This window comes from Haliotis asinina, chromosome 12 (genome assembly GCF_037392515.1).
Source record: "Haliotis asinina isolate JCU_RB_2024 chromosome 12, JCU_Hal_asi_v2, whole genome shotgun sequence".
Taxonomy (NCBI): Eukaryota; Metazoa; Mollusca; class Gastropoda; order Lepetellida; family Haliotidae; genus Haliotis; species Haliotis asinina.
Window position 1 is genome coordinate 45475066 of NC_090291.1, and position 18306 is coordinate 45493371.

The 18306-nt window shown below is 40.0% G+C and overlaps 1 protein-coding gene across 2 annotated transcripts in view; it reads left to right on the forward strand.

The window, feature by feature from the left end:
- LOC137258897 (apoptotic chromatin condensation inducer in the nucleus-like) overlaps positions 1 to 18306 on the forward strand; it is a 55680-nt gene that overhangs the window by 36054 nt on the left and 1320 nt on the right. For both annotated transcript variants that reach the window (XM_067796593.1, XM_067796594.1), the window contains exons 7-18: positions 2257 to 2545; positions 3825 to 6376; positions 7513 to 7561; positions 10316 to 10400; positions 11403 to 11545; positions 12175 to 12297; positions 12701 to 12800; positions 13509 to 13744; positions 14467 to 14574; positions 15039 to 15312; positions 16487 to 16590; positions 17090 to 17203. In XM_067796593.1, the coding sequence (XP_067652694.1) occupies positions 2257 to 2545; positions 3825 to 6376; positions 7513 to 7561; positions 10316 to 10400; positions 11403 to 11545; positions 12175 to 12297; positions 12701 to 12800; positions 13509 to 13744; positions 14467 to 14574; positions 15039 to 15312; positions 16487 to 16590; positions 17090 to 17203 (4177 nt within the window). The remainder of the gene's footprint in view (positions 1 to 2256; positions 2546 to 3824; positions 6377 to 7512; positions 7562 to 10315; positions 10401 to 11402; positions 11546 to 12174; positions 12298 to 12700; positions 12801 to 13508; positions 13745 to 14466; positions 14575 to 15038; positions 15313 to 16486; positions 16591 to 17089; positions 17204 to 18306) is intronic.

Here is an 18306-nt window from a genome sequence, read left to right on the forward strand (position 1 = left end):
GTCCCTTTCTCTGTGGCATAGCTACTGCACTCATGCTGTTGATCATTGGATAGTCTGGTCCAGGCTGGATTATTTACAGACCGTAACCATATGGCTGGGATAATGCTGAGTGTGGCATAAAACAAACCAAACAACATCTACTACATGTTATTCAGGCCTGTGAGTCTGTGTGTATTCACATAGCCTGCAGCTTCTGCTTGAAGTAACATTGAAAAAGACTGTATTCAGATTTATTAGGAATAATGACACTGGAAGTTTGCTGTTGTAGGACTTGAATCTAACAACCACCTGAAACTTAGTGCTTAACAGAGACTAATGTGATGCACCCTTCAAGTAGTTTCCTACTCAAATCTTAAACATACCTGTCAGCATGGAAGATTGTATCACCAGGTTTCAAGGGAAGATGATACATGTATTCATATAGAGTACGTAGGACCGATATGGTAATTTCAGGGGTCAGCATAGGACTCCTTCAGTGATTCATTGCAATATGACACCAACCATGACGCCAAAGTATTATGTACTTTTTCCAGCTCACCAATGTTCTTGCTATCCTGACAGAACAGATTTGTGTGAACATTTGTTTGTTATGTTTGTGCTAGGTATTTCATTGATGTATATAATGAAGAATATGAACAAGTCAAAAGAGGTTTCACAAATTCTTCCTGTAACTATTGTCTTAACCATGTCTGATTTTCCACAGTCAGCTTCTTTGAGGGGCATTTTCAGTAGCTGGAGAGGCAGAAACAAACTTCTTTAATCCATGTACTTCTTTAATCCATACCTGCTTGACAGTGATAGAAAAATCGGTATCAATGTGTTACATTACCCTTTGAAAGAAGTTATCCTTGAACCAGACATGCTTGAACTTGAAGTTTGGCCTTATCTACCCATAGTCAGTTGAAAGAGTTTTCTTGACCCATTTTTGAGTTGTAAACTGGGATGTACATGATATACAATAAACTATTATCCTACAGTATTTATGAGAACATTAAATCCAGCTTGTTGTAAGTCTGAAGTGAATAATTGTCTTGAAGCAGTGATGCGTGGGGTAAAGATTTGTGCCATCTCAGCAAGCATCTTGTTTGTAACATTGTACCTGTTTTTTCAGTTGGGCAGCCATCTTTTGGGAACAGATCTTGTTTGTGATCTCTCAGACAACAATTGTCAGTACACACATATGGATACAATTACTTCAGAACTAGCTCATTACTTCTTGTAGCAAGTATAAGATTTCAGCAAAATAGGATTAATATATTTCATGTAGTAAAGTTTCCAAAGTGTGTTGTGTCAGAACCAGTGAGTAAACAAGTGAATGTTTATTGCTACTGAGCACAATTTCAGTTTTGTAAGCCTTTCTGCCTGTGTTAGGGAGAAAAGCTTACATTCTGTGGATTTTAGGCACTTTAAGAATCCCATGAGCATAGATGTGGGGTTCATAGAGCAAATAACAATTTGGGACAATGTTTTTACCTTGCCATACTACAAGGCTCCAGAGGCCCTGTAATACTATTTTCTTGGCACCTTACAGATAAAGTAATGAGATAATGTTGTCTGATCTCATTTAAGATGTCATATAATATTTATTGATGTTTGCACAAACAAAATCTTTGTCAAGTTTGTGGTGCCGTAATTATGATGGAGCATTTCTCGGGACGCTCTTAGTATTGTTCTGTGTCTGTTCTGTATATTATTGTGTACTGGATACATATTTCTGTATCAAATCTGCACCCTCATCATAAACCATTTGATCCATCAATACTGGTACAAATTATAAACACAGATATTGTGACAGAACCACTGAAATTTTAAAAAGAGGCAATATCTTCACTGTCCCAATATCTAACTGAATTCATAGTGAAAATTAGTTGAACTGATAGTGTGGTGTCTAGTTGTTCCCTTTGATAATGGATGAATGCCTTTCAGTGATGATTTCTTTTTCTATATTTTGTCACAGCTTTTAGGTACATATCCCTCAACACTTGTGCAAAGCAGTATGCGCTCACTTGCGTTGCAAGTAATGCATAAAAGTGTATCGTCTCATGGACATACCAGTATCTACACGTAATAATTGTTATGAAACTTCAAATGAACTGATGGATACTTTTCATTTAGAAAAAAACCCATCTACGTAAAGACATCAAGGCAACTTTGACCCAAGTCTGAGACATCAAGGTTCCCTTGACTAAAGTTTGAAACATAGGGCACCCTTGACCCACATCTGAGATGTATTTAAGTTGTTTTTGTTTCTTGCAGCCCTCCAAGAAAACGTGGAGGTCGTAAACGTCAAACAAAGAAGGCAGACTCACCACCTTCCAAGTCCCTAACAAGATCATCCCTGCGACGTGCTCATAAGAAATCTTCCACCCCGTCGCCATCACCTTCGGCATCATCAGCTTCAGAAGAGTCCTCACCAGAGGAGACTCCAGTCAGAGGCAGCAGAGGCAAAGGTCGTGGAAGGGGAAGAGGTAAAGGTCGAACAAGCAAGAGAGGAAGGACAAGAACAGTCTCAGGTTCAAGGTCACCGTCTCCTTCCCCTTCAAAGGTAGTGAGCACCAGTTTACCATAGTATCAAATGTTTTGGTGTTAGGTTTTGTAATGTGAAGTGATCCTTTCTGAGACAGATGGAGAAATCTGTTTTCAGGTTTGAAAGAAACCAAGGCAAAGCAATTCAGAGTTATTCATTAAGGAGCAGATAATGTTATATTCCTATCTGCAAGTTGTTCAGCAGAAGATAAATGTTTTTTTGTCCCCCACTGCAACGCTTAACCAGGGACTGTGTTCACAGCATTTGTACATACGGACATTCCAATACTTGTTAACTTGATATTTCATGAACTGTTGTACCCAGTGTCTTCAAATTTAGTGACAGCCTACATTGGGGTGATGTTGACCTTATTTTCAAGGTCACCACGACTCTTTGACCACTCTTCAAACTCTTGTTAATGCGATTCCTCATGAATGCAATATTCCATAAAACATTGCAAATAGTTTCCTCAATTTTGACAACAGTCTGCATTGGGTGATTATCCAGACACCAGTCATTTCACACATCTTGTGTCTGAGCAAAAAGTAAAGAGTAGTGAATATGCTATGAATATTTCATTCTTCTTTAGTGGCGGGGAACATTGCCATGTTAGTGGCAAACAGTTGTTGTTTAGTGAAAAGTATCGGAATCACTGTATGAATGTTTTTGTTTTTATGATACAATAAGTAATTGTGCTGTCATGTGACTCGTGAAGATTCGGGTTACAATTGGTCTTCAGTAACCTATACCTGTCGTGAAAGACGACTAACAGGATAGGGTGGTCAAACTCGCCGACTTTGTTGCCACTGTGAATGTTGATCCATGGATTGTGTGCTGTAACGCTAAGCTCGGTCACTCACTCGCTCCCTCTATCAGTGGACTGGATTTATGCACCACCTGGTGTCTGGCAACAGACACAGTGCTGTCAAGAGGACAGAACATGCTCAGTCCTTTCATGACAAAATGTTGTCGTCCCTCATTCTAGTGATCTGTCCATTTAATTTTCAATGCTCTTTCTGCCATACATGCGGCTGCCCAATGCACTGTTCTACTGGATAATCGAGATGTTGACATGTTTTGTTGTTCTGAAAAGAGTTTGTCTTTGCTAGCCCATTGTCATCATGATGTATGCTAAGAGTAGGTGACACCATCTTATATCCGTACTGATAATGGCTTACATGCCACTTCCTCTGAGTTTTGGTGTGTCGCCCTAAGTCAGAATGAACCAAAAATAATTAACAAACTATAACATTTTGACATTCTTGCCGATATTGTCATTGCTATATTTTTATTGCAGGAGAAGGCTGAAGTGATCGCTGAAAAAGAAACCTCCCTTGAGACAGAAAGTAAAAGACCTCGAAGAGGAAGTAGTCGTAAGGCTGCAGTGGCAGCAGCTGTAGCTGTTGCTGCGATAGCAGTTGATGAACCAGCCAGGGAAGAACCCATACCTCCCCCTGAAAAGTCTGATAAACCAGTTCCCAAAGCAAAAGAAGATCCTCAGGAAAAGACCCCAGACAAGAAAACTGTGAAAGACAACAAAGATGCAGAGACTGTGGAGTCCAAAAGAGAGAGAAAATCTGAGTCATTGGAAGAAAAGAAACCAATGTCTCGAAAGGACTATATCAAACGTTCCATTGCAGAGCCACCTCCTCCTGAACCAGTGAAAGTGAGTGTCACTGCGGAGTTGAAACCAGAATCTAAACCTGAGACAAAAGCTGTGCACCAGGAACAGAATGAGGCTGAAGATAAGGCACCAGCACCTTCAGCACAAACCGTGAAACTTGTAGAAGATGAATCTACAGACAGTAAAGGAAGTTCATTAGATCATGAAAGAAAGGAGGAGGAGAAAGAGAAAGCAAAAGAGGCTCCTGCTGAGAAAGAAGTACCACAAAAGCGGGGTAGGAGGTGGGGAAAGTCTTCGCAAGAATCTTCTAAGCCAGAAGTGATTGAATCCCCAAAACCTTTAGAGCAAAAATCGTCTGCTGCAAAAGAGCAACAGCGTGAAAAAGATGCCAGCTCTAAATCCAATTTTGGTCATGGCTCAGAAGAAGTTGAACATGAAACCAAAGCTCAAGAAATGAAAATTGATGAGAGAGAAAAATCAGGAAGGAAAAGTAGATGGGGCCAACAGAAAGATTCTCAAGCAAAGCCTGATGTTATGGACACTCCAAAGTCTGAAGAGACACAACTCAAAGCAGAAAGTGATGGAAGGACAGACTCAAGAAGCAAAGATTCTAGTTCCACTCCTCAGAAAGATTCCAATTTGAAATTGGAGAAAGACCCTAGTTCCAAATCTGAAAAAGACTCCAGCTCCAAATCAGAGAAGGACCCAAGTTCCATGTTGGAGAAAGATTCCAGTTCTAAATCAGGGAAAGAAAACATTTCCATGTCAGAGAAAGTGCCTAGCATTAAGCCACTGGAGGAAAGCACTTCAAAATCAGGCAAAGAGTCCAGTTCTACCTCAGAGATAGAGCCCAGTTCTAAACCTGAGCCAAGATTTATAGCAGAGAAAGAATCAATTACAAAAGTTGGAAACGAACCCAGTATTGAAACACAGAGAGAGAGTACTTCAAAACCAGCAACAGAGCCTAGTTCTAAATCAGATAAAGACCAATTCTCTAAATCAAAAGAGCCTGACTCGAAATTGGCGAAAGAAGATAGTTCCAAGTCTGAGCAAGATCATACCTCGAAAGAAAAGGGTGAATCTCAAGGCAGTGACAAGCCTGAAAGGCGAAATCGCTGGGGTCGTAAATCTTCCAAAGACACAGATTCTGTGGAAGCTGAGGCTGTCTTAAAACCAGGGAACACTGCAGATATAAAGGTAGATGAACAGGCTAAAGGTGACAAAGAACTTAAAAAGTCTTCAGAAACCACTGAGCCTAGTATTAAGGCACCTGAAGAAGAAAAGGTCAAGGAAGAAGTAGGGAAATCTTCAAAGATAAATCGTTGGGGAGCCCAAAATCCTACAGGTGATACATCTTCAAAACCTGAACCAACAGAAAGTGACATATCATCTAAACCTAAAGAATCAGATGTGAAGGACATGGTTTCCAGTGCACTGCCTCAAAAACCAGACTCAGAGAGTACTGAAAAACTTCAAATCACAGAACCAAGGGACTTGCAAGGAAGCAAGAGTGTGAAAAGTGAGGAAGTGTTATTAAGTAGGCGCTTTGGTGCCAGAAAGTCATCAGATGATTCCAAATCTCAGGAGAGTAAAACCAGGGAACAAGAAGACTTGGAAAAACCCACAACTAAAAGCAGACGATGGGGAGCAAAATCTTCTAAAGATTCCAGTTCAAAGTCAGAAGACATCGCTGCTGAAGCTGATTCATCAAAAACTGAAGAGAAAACACAAGAAGCAGAAAAGACTGAACCCAAACCTTCAGAACCGATACCTGAAGACAAACCATCCAATTCCTCTTCTCCAAAGAGAGCAGATTCCCCACCCAGGAAGGTTAGGAAATGGGGTGCCAAGAAAAACGACATGGCAAAAGATACAGTTGATTCCAAGGAAAAGGAAGAAAAACCTGAAGCCGTATCAGACAAGCCAGATTCAACAGAAGATTTACACAGGAGCCAGCAGAAAGATGTTGCAGAGGCTGAAGAAGAAAAAGAAGCAGATGCAAAGGACACCAAGCTGGCGCCAGTTAAGAAGGTCCCTATGTCTGTACAAAGTAGCATCAGAGGGCGTCAGTCAACATCATCAGAAGAGTCATCGTCGGAAGATGAAGAGCAGAAGGAGAGGGATAGGGAGTCCAGTTCAGCGAAGTCCTCGTCTGAGTCATCATCTGAGAGTGAAGAGTCAGATGCAGACGATAAAAATGATGAAGATGACCGTAGTAAAGCCATGTGAGTGTTTGCTGTTTAGTGAGAGTTGGATAACTTTTTTGAGAATTTGTGAAAATGAAGGAACGCCCAAGTTCTTTGGACAGTCAGCTTCTTTACTGCTATGAATTTGACGTTTCACTGTAGATACTGACAGTGTTGTATAATTTGCAATAGCACCAGATGGCATACATGAATGTAAGCAATCCCTTAGGTGACATTTTCAAGTGAAGATATTTAGTGTTATCATACAATGGGTAGTAGAGCCAACGGATCTTTCAGTATCCATAAGGGTTATATACAGATGTTGATGGAAATTAGAGAGGCCATGTGCAAATTTTAGGCACTAATTTCACAGTGTAAACAAAGATTGCGTCAAGGGTTGGAGGTCATATCTGCACTGACATCCGTTGCTACAAGACTGTCAGTGCTCTATCTCTGGATATTCATGACTGGTTGTGATAGATGGATTAGATTACAGCGGCACATGAATCCAGGTGCACAATCTCACACCAACATTAAAGTGTATTTGTGTTCAGAGGGTTAATTGAAGGTTTCTGAAGTTCCACGCGGATTTGTCCTTATTTTTCAAAAGTAAGCTAAGATTTGTTGACAACAATACATGCTTTAGCATAAAAGCGTAATGGGAACTAGATGACCTAAAGCATTCAGCTGCGTGATCAGGAGACAATTATGCCACCAGGATTGTGATGTAACACACACATAGACATTCCACAAAGTTAAATTTCATAATACTTGACACTGAATTCACATTTGATAAAATTATAAAGTAAGAACGACATTGTATGATAAATACGTTATCACACTCGTGTGTGTTGGGACGGTTAATATCCTGCATTAGGAATAGACACTATGTATTTAGCAGGCCAAGGCTCACTAAATACAATGTATATTCCTAATGCAGGATATTAACCATCCCAAAACACACTTGGGTGTTAACCTATATTTATTTTTCACTGAGTGAAACATTCATTTTGCAATAATTTAAATAAATGTTTCATAGTGAGAGAAATATTCTGTCCCAGCCACACAATTTTATCCTGACCAAAGTCTCAGGATGTGTACAGCTATTCCTGGCATCAAAATATTTGTCACAATGTGACAACGTTATTTTAAACCTTTGGGTTTTTATTTCAAAGGGATGCAGAGGAGACAGAAGATTCTGAGAGTAAACGTGAGGCTGACAAGGTAAGAGGAAGGGGGTCAAAGTGGGGTAAAGAAATGGGTGTAAATAAACGGGAGGGAGAGGCAAATCTGCTGTCAAAACTGTCATGTTGTTTTTAGTTGCTCAGACACAATGCCCACTTGTTTGTAATCTCGGACCTGAAACCTGTCTCCAGAAGTGTGTTATTTTTCATGGCTGTATGTCTTTGAGTGTCATTAAAATGTTTTTAAGGAAAGGCAACATCTTTAAATGTTACGTGGATATAAAATATGAGCATTTCACCCCCAATACAAGCTACTGCTGTCTATTCAGTATTTCCCAGATGTAGTTGCTTGGAGAAGCTATTTATAGTCTTAAAATGTTTTGGCATGTTTTGAATTCCATCTGATTGTCAACGATTCAGTGCATGCTTAGGGATACTTTGAGTAACTTTTTACAATTAACTACATAATTCTAACATTTTCTTTGAAGTTATGTCGCTTGGGCATTGTGTAATGGACTTGAGTTGCTTCTAAGTTGTTATTGTCAAACTTAAAAAGTTGTTAGGCCTCTCCCATGATTTAATGACATACTATTACCTCTGCTGTCCGTGTACGTTAGAAAAGGGAGGTAACTACGTCCAACTGGGAGACACGGGGAATGACGCAGCTTGCCAAACATACATTGCGCCCGGATGCCAGACTCCCATATCTCTTTGGCCTCATCCCTGACCTTTACCGCCTAATATTTGCCATGGTTACCTGAAGTCGTCACCGGTTGTTGCTATGCTGAACTTTGTGACTGAAATAGCTTGAATGGTCTGTGACCACAAGACCACAGACAGTGGATGTGGTGCGAAAAGTGACAGTCCAATTCATCTTCCCGAACAAAAGCCCACAATCTTAGAATGAAGTTGCAACTGAGGATTCTTAAATCTTTGTTCTTGAAAGCATACTGAATGTGCATACTGAACACGATTTGAACTGAACGGCAGTGTTTGTAGCAAGTCTTGTGAAAAGAAAACTGGAGAACACAAACTTATCAAAGATTGATACTGTATCTTCAAACAAGCTGAAGGTGTGGTTGTATCTTTGGGCTGAAGTTCTGTTGACAATGAGCAAAGATCATTCATGTGTGTTGGATTATGGCACTACAATGTGTGATTCACAGGACTCTAATTGTATTACCTGTGTCAGTCTTCAGGCATGTACATGTCAGAAGAAATATTGTCTAGAATGTAATTCATTTGTGTCCTCATTTGACACAAGAATTTGGTGATACACACGATGAACAATGCCAAAAACGTAGCAGACTGTGCCAAGTGACTGAAAACTATGAAAGAAAAAGATTCACTTTCTAAAGACTCTGATCTAGCAAAATTGTGAAAGTGTTTAATTGGATCTGATGTCTGAATTGTTATGGCTAGACCTATTGCTGTTGGAGGACATTGAATAAAGACTTGGTCAAGCCTAACAGGATAGATAATGCCACACATTACATCTGCCGACTCACAACATATGATGAGAATGTCAAAACATAGCAATTACTGACCAGATGACAGTATGATTGTGTCCACCAGTGTGTAAAAGACTGTTGTTGATCAAGGTGACTCATCAGATCATAAAAGCTGTGTAATGGTGTAGTTGAGGGTGTTTCACATATTGTGTGCTTTATGACTGCCAGAACAAGGGCCTTGGTGTCCATCTGATACAAAGTGTGTGCCATGTCATTGTGTTATAGACAGCCAAATACTGCTTCACAACCCTTGGACATAAAGAATAGTGCCTCATCTGTCGAAATATTGCTTCATCAGTGAGAGATGTTGACAGTATATTCATCTGTGGCGAGAGCTGCTGTGTCTTGCAGAAAAGTGAATAGAAACCCAGTTTAATGAACTGAACTTACAAATTGTTCCTGGACATTTCTGAGAAAAAGAATATGCTGGTGTTACACAATGGACTATATAACTACTTGTCATACTTCGTGAAAGAACTTGAACATTATCGAAAGATTCCATGGTTGAAAGCAATATGGCAGAAGAGCTGTTGCAGATAGTTGATGTCTTAACCTACAAGGCGAGAAAAAAGTGGTGCTGAAAACGAGTCTGGCAACCAACATTTGCCCCTAACCCCTTGATGTTTTGTGTGTAGAGTGAGATCACTCAGTATATATGTGGGCAAGAACACAGCCGACACAAGTGACCACTGGTATTTGAACGTTCAGATATTATGTACAGTCAAGCTCTTTCATCTGTCATACTTACATGGTGGAAACATACAACTTTGACCATATTGCTTTGCTCAAAATTTTTGGCAACAGTTTTGAGTAATGAAAACCTTTTCATTTCATAAAACACCCCAATTTTTTTTGTAATTTCAGAAATGTAATTTCCTGCCATGTAATATGAAATGTAATCACAGTTCTTGTTTCAGAGCTGTTGTATGGAAATTCCTTTTTTCAGTCTAATATTGTTTAAGAAGTGATACCAAGAGATGTTAGATGTAGTTCGATAGTAATAGAAACAGTTCCGAAAGAAATGTAATTTAATAAAAGGAAAAATACCCTTTAGGTAATATATCTTACATTTTGAATGGCAGTCATAATTTTCGACAGAAATCTGACAAAAGTCACGAGAGACAGAACAATGTCTAATTATATGATCATTTGGTAAGTGTCGTACATCAGCAGCTGTGTTTCTGTCAACTCTTTGCATTGTCTGAAGCATATGGTGTAGAGAATGGAGGAAGGTTTGGCTTCTGTAGCGGGTCAGTGATTCAACATTTGGCTGGATATTGCAGGCTGAGGAGGCAAGGAAGGCAGCAGCCGTGGCAGAAGTGGTGGTTCCCCCTCGACGAAGAAATCTACTCTCCAGCTCTAATAAAGGTTCTTTATTTGCCTCTGGCTGTAACGTCTTACTTACAATCAGTCATTTCACTGTCAGTGTTGAGTGGAGCAATATTTTAAGATGTTGCAATTTAGAGTGCTGATTTCCTTCCCTGAATTACTGCAGGATGCAATCTTAGATTTGTGCTGATTTCTTTCCCTGAATTACTGCAGAATGCAATCTTAGATTTGTGCTGATTTCTTTCCCTGAATTACTGCAGAATGCAATCTTAGATTTGTGCTGATTTCTTTCCCTGAATTACTGCAGAATGCAATCTTAGATTTGTGCTGATTTCTTTCCCTGAATTACTGCAGAATGCAATCTTAGATTTGTGCTGATTTCTTTCCCTGAATTACTGCAGAATGCAATCTTAGATTTGTGCTGATTTCCTTCCCTGAATTACTGCAGAATGCAATCTTAGATTTGTGCTGATTTCCTTCCCTGAATTACTGCAGGATGCAATCTTAGATTTGTGCTGATTATAGTTCTTGGTTATCAGCATCTTACGGGATAACGACTGTTAGGTAGCCTTGTGGTTAAAGCATTTGCTTGCCATGCCAAAGACCCAGGGCCTAGATTTTTGATGCTCTCTTAGTGCTAAAATAGTTATAAGTTAGTGTATGGCACCTGCGACTATCTTAGTGCTAAAAAGGGCTTATAAAATCTAGGCCAGGGTTTAATTTCCCACATGGTACAATGTGTGAAGCCCGTTTTAGGTGTCCCCCAGCCGTGATAGTGCTGGAATATTACTAACAGAAGTGTAAAACTCGGCTCACTTAGTCACTGTAGAGTATGAATTTATGACAAATCTGAATTTAAAAATATCCAATTCATCAAAAGTTGCATAAAATAAGTAAATATATTTTATTCAGATATTTCAGTTCGTGTTACCAGTATTTGCACATAAGGACAGGTTTGCCGAGATATTTTGGCAAGTCCAGACAGCATGGTAATGTGTTGGTTGTGCCTGGTGGTGGTGTAATGATAGTGTTGTGTTACAGGCAAGGAGGATGAGTCTGAGGAGAAGGAGAACATGGCAGGGGACAAGAAGGACCGTCCGGTCAAGAAGAGGAAGTGGGGATCATCAAGTGCAAAATATGCCAAGAAATCAACCAGTGTTGAGATCTCAACAGATTCACTCAAGGTAGCATGAAGTTTTACCGCTGAAGGATATTCGTTTTGAGTTTGTTTTTGTGAGACGGTTCATGTAGGTGTTCTTTAGAGGGACACTGTTTGTTTATTTATTATCAGGAATATTCCTTCTTGTTTTGGATGCCGGTAATGATTCAGCAGAAGCTGTGAAGGTGGATCTTAAACCTGGATCTATTCATCAATAATATCAATCAGTGTGCAAAATAACCACTGGCCCATTAACCTGTGGCTAGTGAAACTCAAGTCGGGCTAGTAAATTTCCACAATCACAGGTCAGACTCTCTAATGAATTATTTTGTAAATATGTCTCTCTCTTGAACTTTTTGAGTTATAATACTTAAAAATCAGGCAAGATAATGGTCTGGTAAAAATGCTAACCCAACTGGCTAGTGAAGACTGGAAACTATTTTGCACACTAGTGACATCACATTTGACAGATTTCACAAGTTGGCAAACATCCATGACCTATTTTTTTCCAGTGGAGAAGTATGGTTGGAATTGGTCCCCAGTAACTGAGACTGGTCATACATGGGTATGGATGAAGTGGTCAGCTTATTTGTTTGATTACACATCAAAAACATGCCCCAGCCTAATTGAATATTTCCCTGTCTCTGTTTTCAGGGTCTGATTGACGATGTGAAGCCGCTGAATGAGCCAGTGTTGGAGCTGGAGGCAGAGGGCGAGTATGGGTCTGAGCCGGAGGAGGACAAACGTGACATCAAGATCAGGAGAACAGTTGTACAGGTACATCATGTGGCAAAATTCTCTAATAATCCAAGCAATGTTCATTCAGAGGTAGGTCCACAGTTACGATGTTTGTTGTAAGAAATGGCTGAAATGGGAGCTGTTGACTAAGGTTAGTTGAGAGAATTACTTGATTAAATGACCAATATTGGAGAAAGGATTTTTAATTATCACATTTCACTATTCTACCAAGAGGTAGTTGTAACAAACTGCAATAGTTTGAAGCAATTTCTATGATCCGTATTGTAATCCAATCATATTTTTTTTGTACCAAGGTATACTAATGACTACTGATGCACATCTGTCTTTGTGTAAAGAATTCATAGGTGCAGAGTCTTTGATATTTTGTAGGAACAGTGAGTGGTGATATTTGGATTAAGCATGGTTTCGGTTGGTGTTACAGGTGGTGAAGGATGAAGATGGTAAAGGGGAAGACACACGCCATACCCTCCTGGAGACAGACAACAACAGGACCGAGGAAGAAAAAGAGAAGGTGAAAGCAGGTAAGATGACGTGCTGATACCTGCACTCACATACTCACATGCCACTCCCACACAAAACGCACGACAGACACGTCACACCCACATGTGACACACCCACACATGACACACCCACATATGACACAGACCCCCATGACACACCCACACATGACAGAGGCCCACATGTGAAAACCCACACATGACACAGGCCCACATGTGACACCCACATATGACACAGACCCACATGACACACCCACACGTGACACAGGCCCACATGTGACACCCACGCATGACACACCCACAGACTGCCCAATTGAACTTATTTCACTAAGTTCTGTCAGTGTTCTGTTTTCCTTCTGTATTTCCAATTTTACACGGAAGATTTTAACAAGGATGCCCACAGATTAAATGGAAGTTGTTGTTAATAACATTTTATGTTTTTTATTTAAATGTGGTAGATGTATTCTCCTATTGTATGATTGTATGTTTTCTGACACCAATGTGTACTGCCAGTATGACAAGGTTTCCTCACAGATGGTGTGAATACATGGCTGATTAATATAGGTTATAAGTGTGACCAGAACCTGTATAGTGAGGATGCTACACTGTATCTTCTAGAATGCCAGTGGTGAGATAATGTGCGGGTATCATGCTATGCTTGTGGATGTTACAAATATTGTTCATGATTACAAGCTGCACATCAAATTCTGATGTTTTTTTTGTTTATTTTAGAACCGAAGATCATTCGCCGAGTAAACCAAGCCTCACTCCAGGAGCCTGATGAGCCTCAAGCTGCCCGCCGCTCACCATCCCCAGCGAGGAATCCAGTCTGCAACATCATCCACATCCGCAACCTCGTACGCCCGTTCACACTGGGACAACTGAAAGAACTGCTGAAGAGGACTGGCACCATCCTGGATGGGAATGGTTTCTGGATAGACAAGATCAAGTCTCATTGCTATGTCACGGTGAGTCAGATAATTGTAGACCCAGTGATAGTTTCAGGACTTGTGGAATGTTGGTGTCTTAAAGTATTTGATATGGCACCCATCACCCGAATGGTGTGTTGATATTTATAGATAAGCACTCTTCAGGTGATTTGTTTTGATGTGGTATGGACCAAAATTTCACCTCTAGGCTTGTTATGACGGATTTCACAGAAAGAATATTTGTCTTTAGTTTTCATTATGGTGGGTTGGTTTGTTGTATAACATTGCACTTAGCAGTGTTCTAGTTATATGGCTGCGGTGTGTAAATAATGGAGACTGGACCCAACAATCTGGTGAACAACACAACAAGCATAGATCAACACACTTGTTATATGATGACATGCTGATGTGCGAACCAAGTCGCCAAGTCTGACCACATTAGTGATCTTTTACTGTTGCTATGGGCCAATTCTAACTCAGACCTTCACAGGTCCATTCACATAAAAGCACATACACATAAGAACACATACCTGTGTAAGCAGTAACCTTAAATATTTCCATTAAACCCCATTTACCCCATCAGATTGAATAGTGTGGTCAGTAAGTGAGAGGTTTCATGGGGTCTCAGCAATATTCCAACAATATCACAGCTCTGGACTTCAGACATGGACATAAGCAAACTCTTCCACCACAAGTCTGCTCCATCAACAGATTTCTTCATCTCAGATTACACAAATGCTAAAACTGTCTTGTCTTTCCAGTATGAGAATGACGAACAGGCAGTAGCCACACGCAAGGCACTTCATGGAACTCGATGGCCGGGCTCCAACCCCAAGGTGCTCAGAGTTGAATACGCCTCGCAGGATGAGGTAAGTGTGAACAAAAACTCAAATCTCCTTGTACATTTGTATGCTTATAATGTGACACTACATCAGCCTTAGCATTATCTTTGACTTTTGTTGCTGATGTATTTAAGGAATCTGAATAAAATCTATTCCTTTGGTGTCCCACATCAGTAGTTTGAGAGTTCACACCTGAATTAATGCCACATGAGTTACAAAAAACAATGATTTAGAAGCTGCTTTTGATTCAGTGAGCCGTCCTGTCATTTCTAAGAAAACTGTCACAAAAGCCCTTTAGAGAGGAGAGAAAGGGAAGTAACTCTGTCTCTTTTCATTCACATCAAGCACCTCTCAGGTTGTGTATCTGGCAACTTCAGACATCAATGAGAACATTTTGTTTAACCATCTTAGTATTTATTACTGAGGGACCATATTTTGTATTCATCGTTCAAGTTGTCAGATTCGCCAAACCTTGTATTCTGTTTCTCCAGATTGAGTTTCACCGAGCCCAGGAAGAGAGTCAGGTCGCGTCTGCCAAGCCCAAAAAGGCTGAGAAAGAGAAGAAGGAGAAGGACAAGAAGGATGGAACGAGGGAAGTGAGGAGGAAGGAAGAACCCAAGCCTGTCCGAGAATGGGACAGGGACAAGGTGAGGGACAGGTCACCACCTGAACGGGAAAGACGGAAGTCAACTAGGTCACGATCAAGAGACCGAGAAAGGAGAAGGAAAGAAGAGGAGCGGCCTCGAGAGAGGAAGAAGGGTCCAGGTATTATTTACATCCCTCTTGTACCCTGTATTATTTACATCAAACTTGTGCCCTGTATCATCCCGCTTGTGCCCTGTATTATTTACATCCCACTTGTGCCCTGTATTATTTACATCCCACTTGTGCCCTGTAGTATTTACATCCCACTTGTGCCCTGTATTATTTACATCCCACTTGTGCCCTATTTACATCAAACTTGTGCCCTGTATTATTTACATCCCACTTGTGCCCTGTAGTATTTACATCAAACTTGTGCCCTGTAGTATTTACATCCCACTTGTGTCCTGTATTATTTACATCCCTCTTGTGCCCTGTATTATTTACATCCCACTTGTGCCCTGTATTATTTACATCCCTCTTGTGCCCTGTATTATTTACATCCCTCTTGTGCCCTGTATTATTTACATCCCAATTGTGCCCTGTATTATTTACATCAAACTTGTGCCCTGTATTATTTACATCCCACTTGTGCCCTGTATTATTTACGTCCCACTTGTGCCCTGTAGTATTTACATCCCTCTTGTGCCCTGTATTATTTACATCCCTCTTGTGCCCTGTATTATTTACATCCCACTTGTGCCCTGTATTATTTACATCCCTCTTGTGCCCTGTATTATTTACATCCCACTTGTGCCCTGTAGTATTTACATCCCTCTTGTGCCCTGTATTATTTACATCCCTCTTGTGCCCTGTATTATTTACATCCCACTTGTGCCCTGTATTATTTACATCCCACTTGTGCCCTGTATTATTTACATCCCACTTGTGCCCTGTAGTATTTACATCCCACTTGTGCCCTGTATTATTTACATCCCACTTGTGCCCTGTATTATTTACATCCCACTTGTGCCCTGTATTATCTACATCCTACTTGTGCGCTGTATTATTTACATCCAACTTGTGCCCTGTATTATTTACATCCAACTTGTGCCCTGTATTATTTACATCCCACTTGTGCCCTGTATTATTTACGTCCCACTTGTGCCCTGTATTATTTACATCCCTCTTGTGCCCTGTATTATTTACATCCCACTTGTGCCCTGTATTATTTACATCCAACTTGCAGGGCACACATAAAGTAAGACTGGTATTCTGTTACAGATAATTTTGAAAATTTGTGAATGCATCGCCTATTCATTGTCTTAGATTTGTTTGTGGTTTTTTTGCTCCACAGAGAAGAAAGTTGAGGAAGAAGCACCAGCTAAATTGTTGGATGATCTGTTCCGTAAAACCAAAGCCACTCCTTGTATATACTGGCTGCCCCTTACAGAGGAACAGGTAGGTAACCATGGTAACGTACTACATAATGAACAGTGGGAGAAAACATTCAAATTGAAATATTTTTTAAAATGGTTTACCATTTCTAGTGTTGGTCAACTATGACTATCCTACTGTAATTTTCTTTAAACGGCTGTGTGTAAACGTCTGCTCCTCACAAATATTGTACATATAGAGGACCACTCAGTTCTTTAGTTGAACTGTCAAGACCGGTACTTTTAAAGGTATTTTGAGTCAAAGATGTTATGATACTATATTTTCCTTTTAAAGAAATTATGTCAACATGCTAACTGTAGGATATTTGATATGTTCCAGAGTAATTCTATGCTTTGTTCAGTGCAGACTCCGTAGGAGTGCCAGCTGAGGTGCATAACTTCTCGTGTATGTTAGGGTTCAAAGGTGCATTGTCGTATGTTTATTTGATATAACTTTGAAGTTATATATTGCAGTGATAATATTTTGTTACACAGTAAGAAGTTATAACATGTTTGTTCGTCAGATTGAACTACGTCAGCGTGAGAAGAAGCAGCGACTGGATGACCGACTCAAACGCCGCAAGGAGGAAGAAGAACAGGGACACAGAGCAGGCCGAGAGGCAGACGTTAAACGAAAGGTAGCCTTTTACTCAGTGTATCATTTGTAGTCGAATGTCAGTATCGAAATATGCTCATGGTTGTTTTTTCACCAATATTTAAACATCTACACTGCTTGCTTTTCTCAAACATAAGTGAGACATGGGCCAGAAAACACTGTTTACTGTTTTGCAGTCTAGTTAAAAATGCAAAGTATGTTAAATGATCTGTGTACAGCCCAAGGGTGTATTCTCTCCAGCAATATTAGAGAACACTGTCACTTTTCTTTTGATTTGTTTGAAAGAGAACTTACAGTGCAAGTAAAAAGTGTTACTCTTTAGCAGTTGTTATACAGCTTTTGATCATCTCCACAGAAAGACACATTCTAAATGCACTATGACAAAACATACCACAAACATTCCATCCTTGCTATCACAACACCACATGTACTTCTGGAACAAGAGACATTACCCTTTCGTCATTCCACTCTCTCAAATCACACCCAGTGATACAAAGCATTCATTCATTCATTCATTCTCTCATTCATTCAATTTCACAAAATGGTATTTACATAAAATCCATGACCAAGAGATCCAATCCTTCACAGTTGTTTTTATATTATAAATTTTATTACAAATTAAACATATCTTATAAAATTAAAGCATTCACTCGTTTTGCCGAAGACCCAGGTTCGGTTCCACTTAGGGTATGGTAATGGAGTGAATTTCTGGTGTCCCTTGCCTTGTTAATGCTGCAAAATTGCTAAAAGTGACATAAAAATATTATCACATGCCCACTCACTTGCCTATAAAGTTACATAATCATAATGGTCAAGGAATTCCTAAGAATCAGTACTAGTGAAGATAAAGGTTAGAATTTATCTTCAATAACCCATGCTTGTCGAAAGAGGTGACTAACAGGTGGTCAGGCTTGCTGACTTGGTTGACATATGGCATCCCAGTTGCAAAGATCAAAGCTCATGCCGTTGATCACTGGATTGTCTGGTCCATATTCGATCATTTACAGACCACCACCATGTCGTTAAAATATTGCTGAGAGCAGCCTAAAACTAAACTGATTTACTCCAAAGAATTAGCTCTAACAACCATGTGAAATGAAGGTTTACGGTCCAGGTGACACTAAG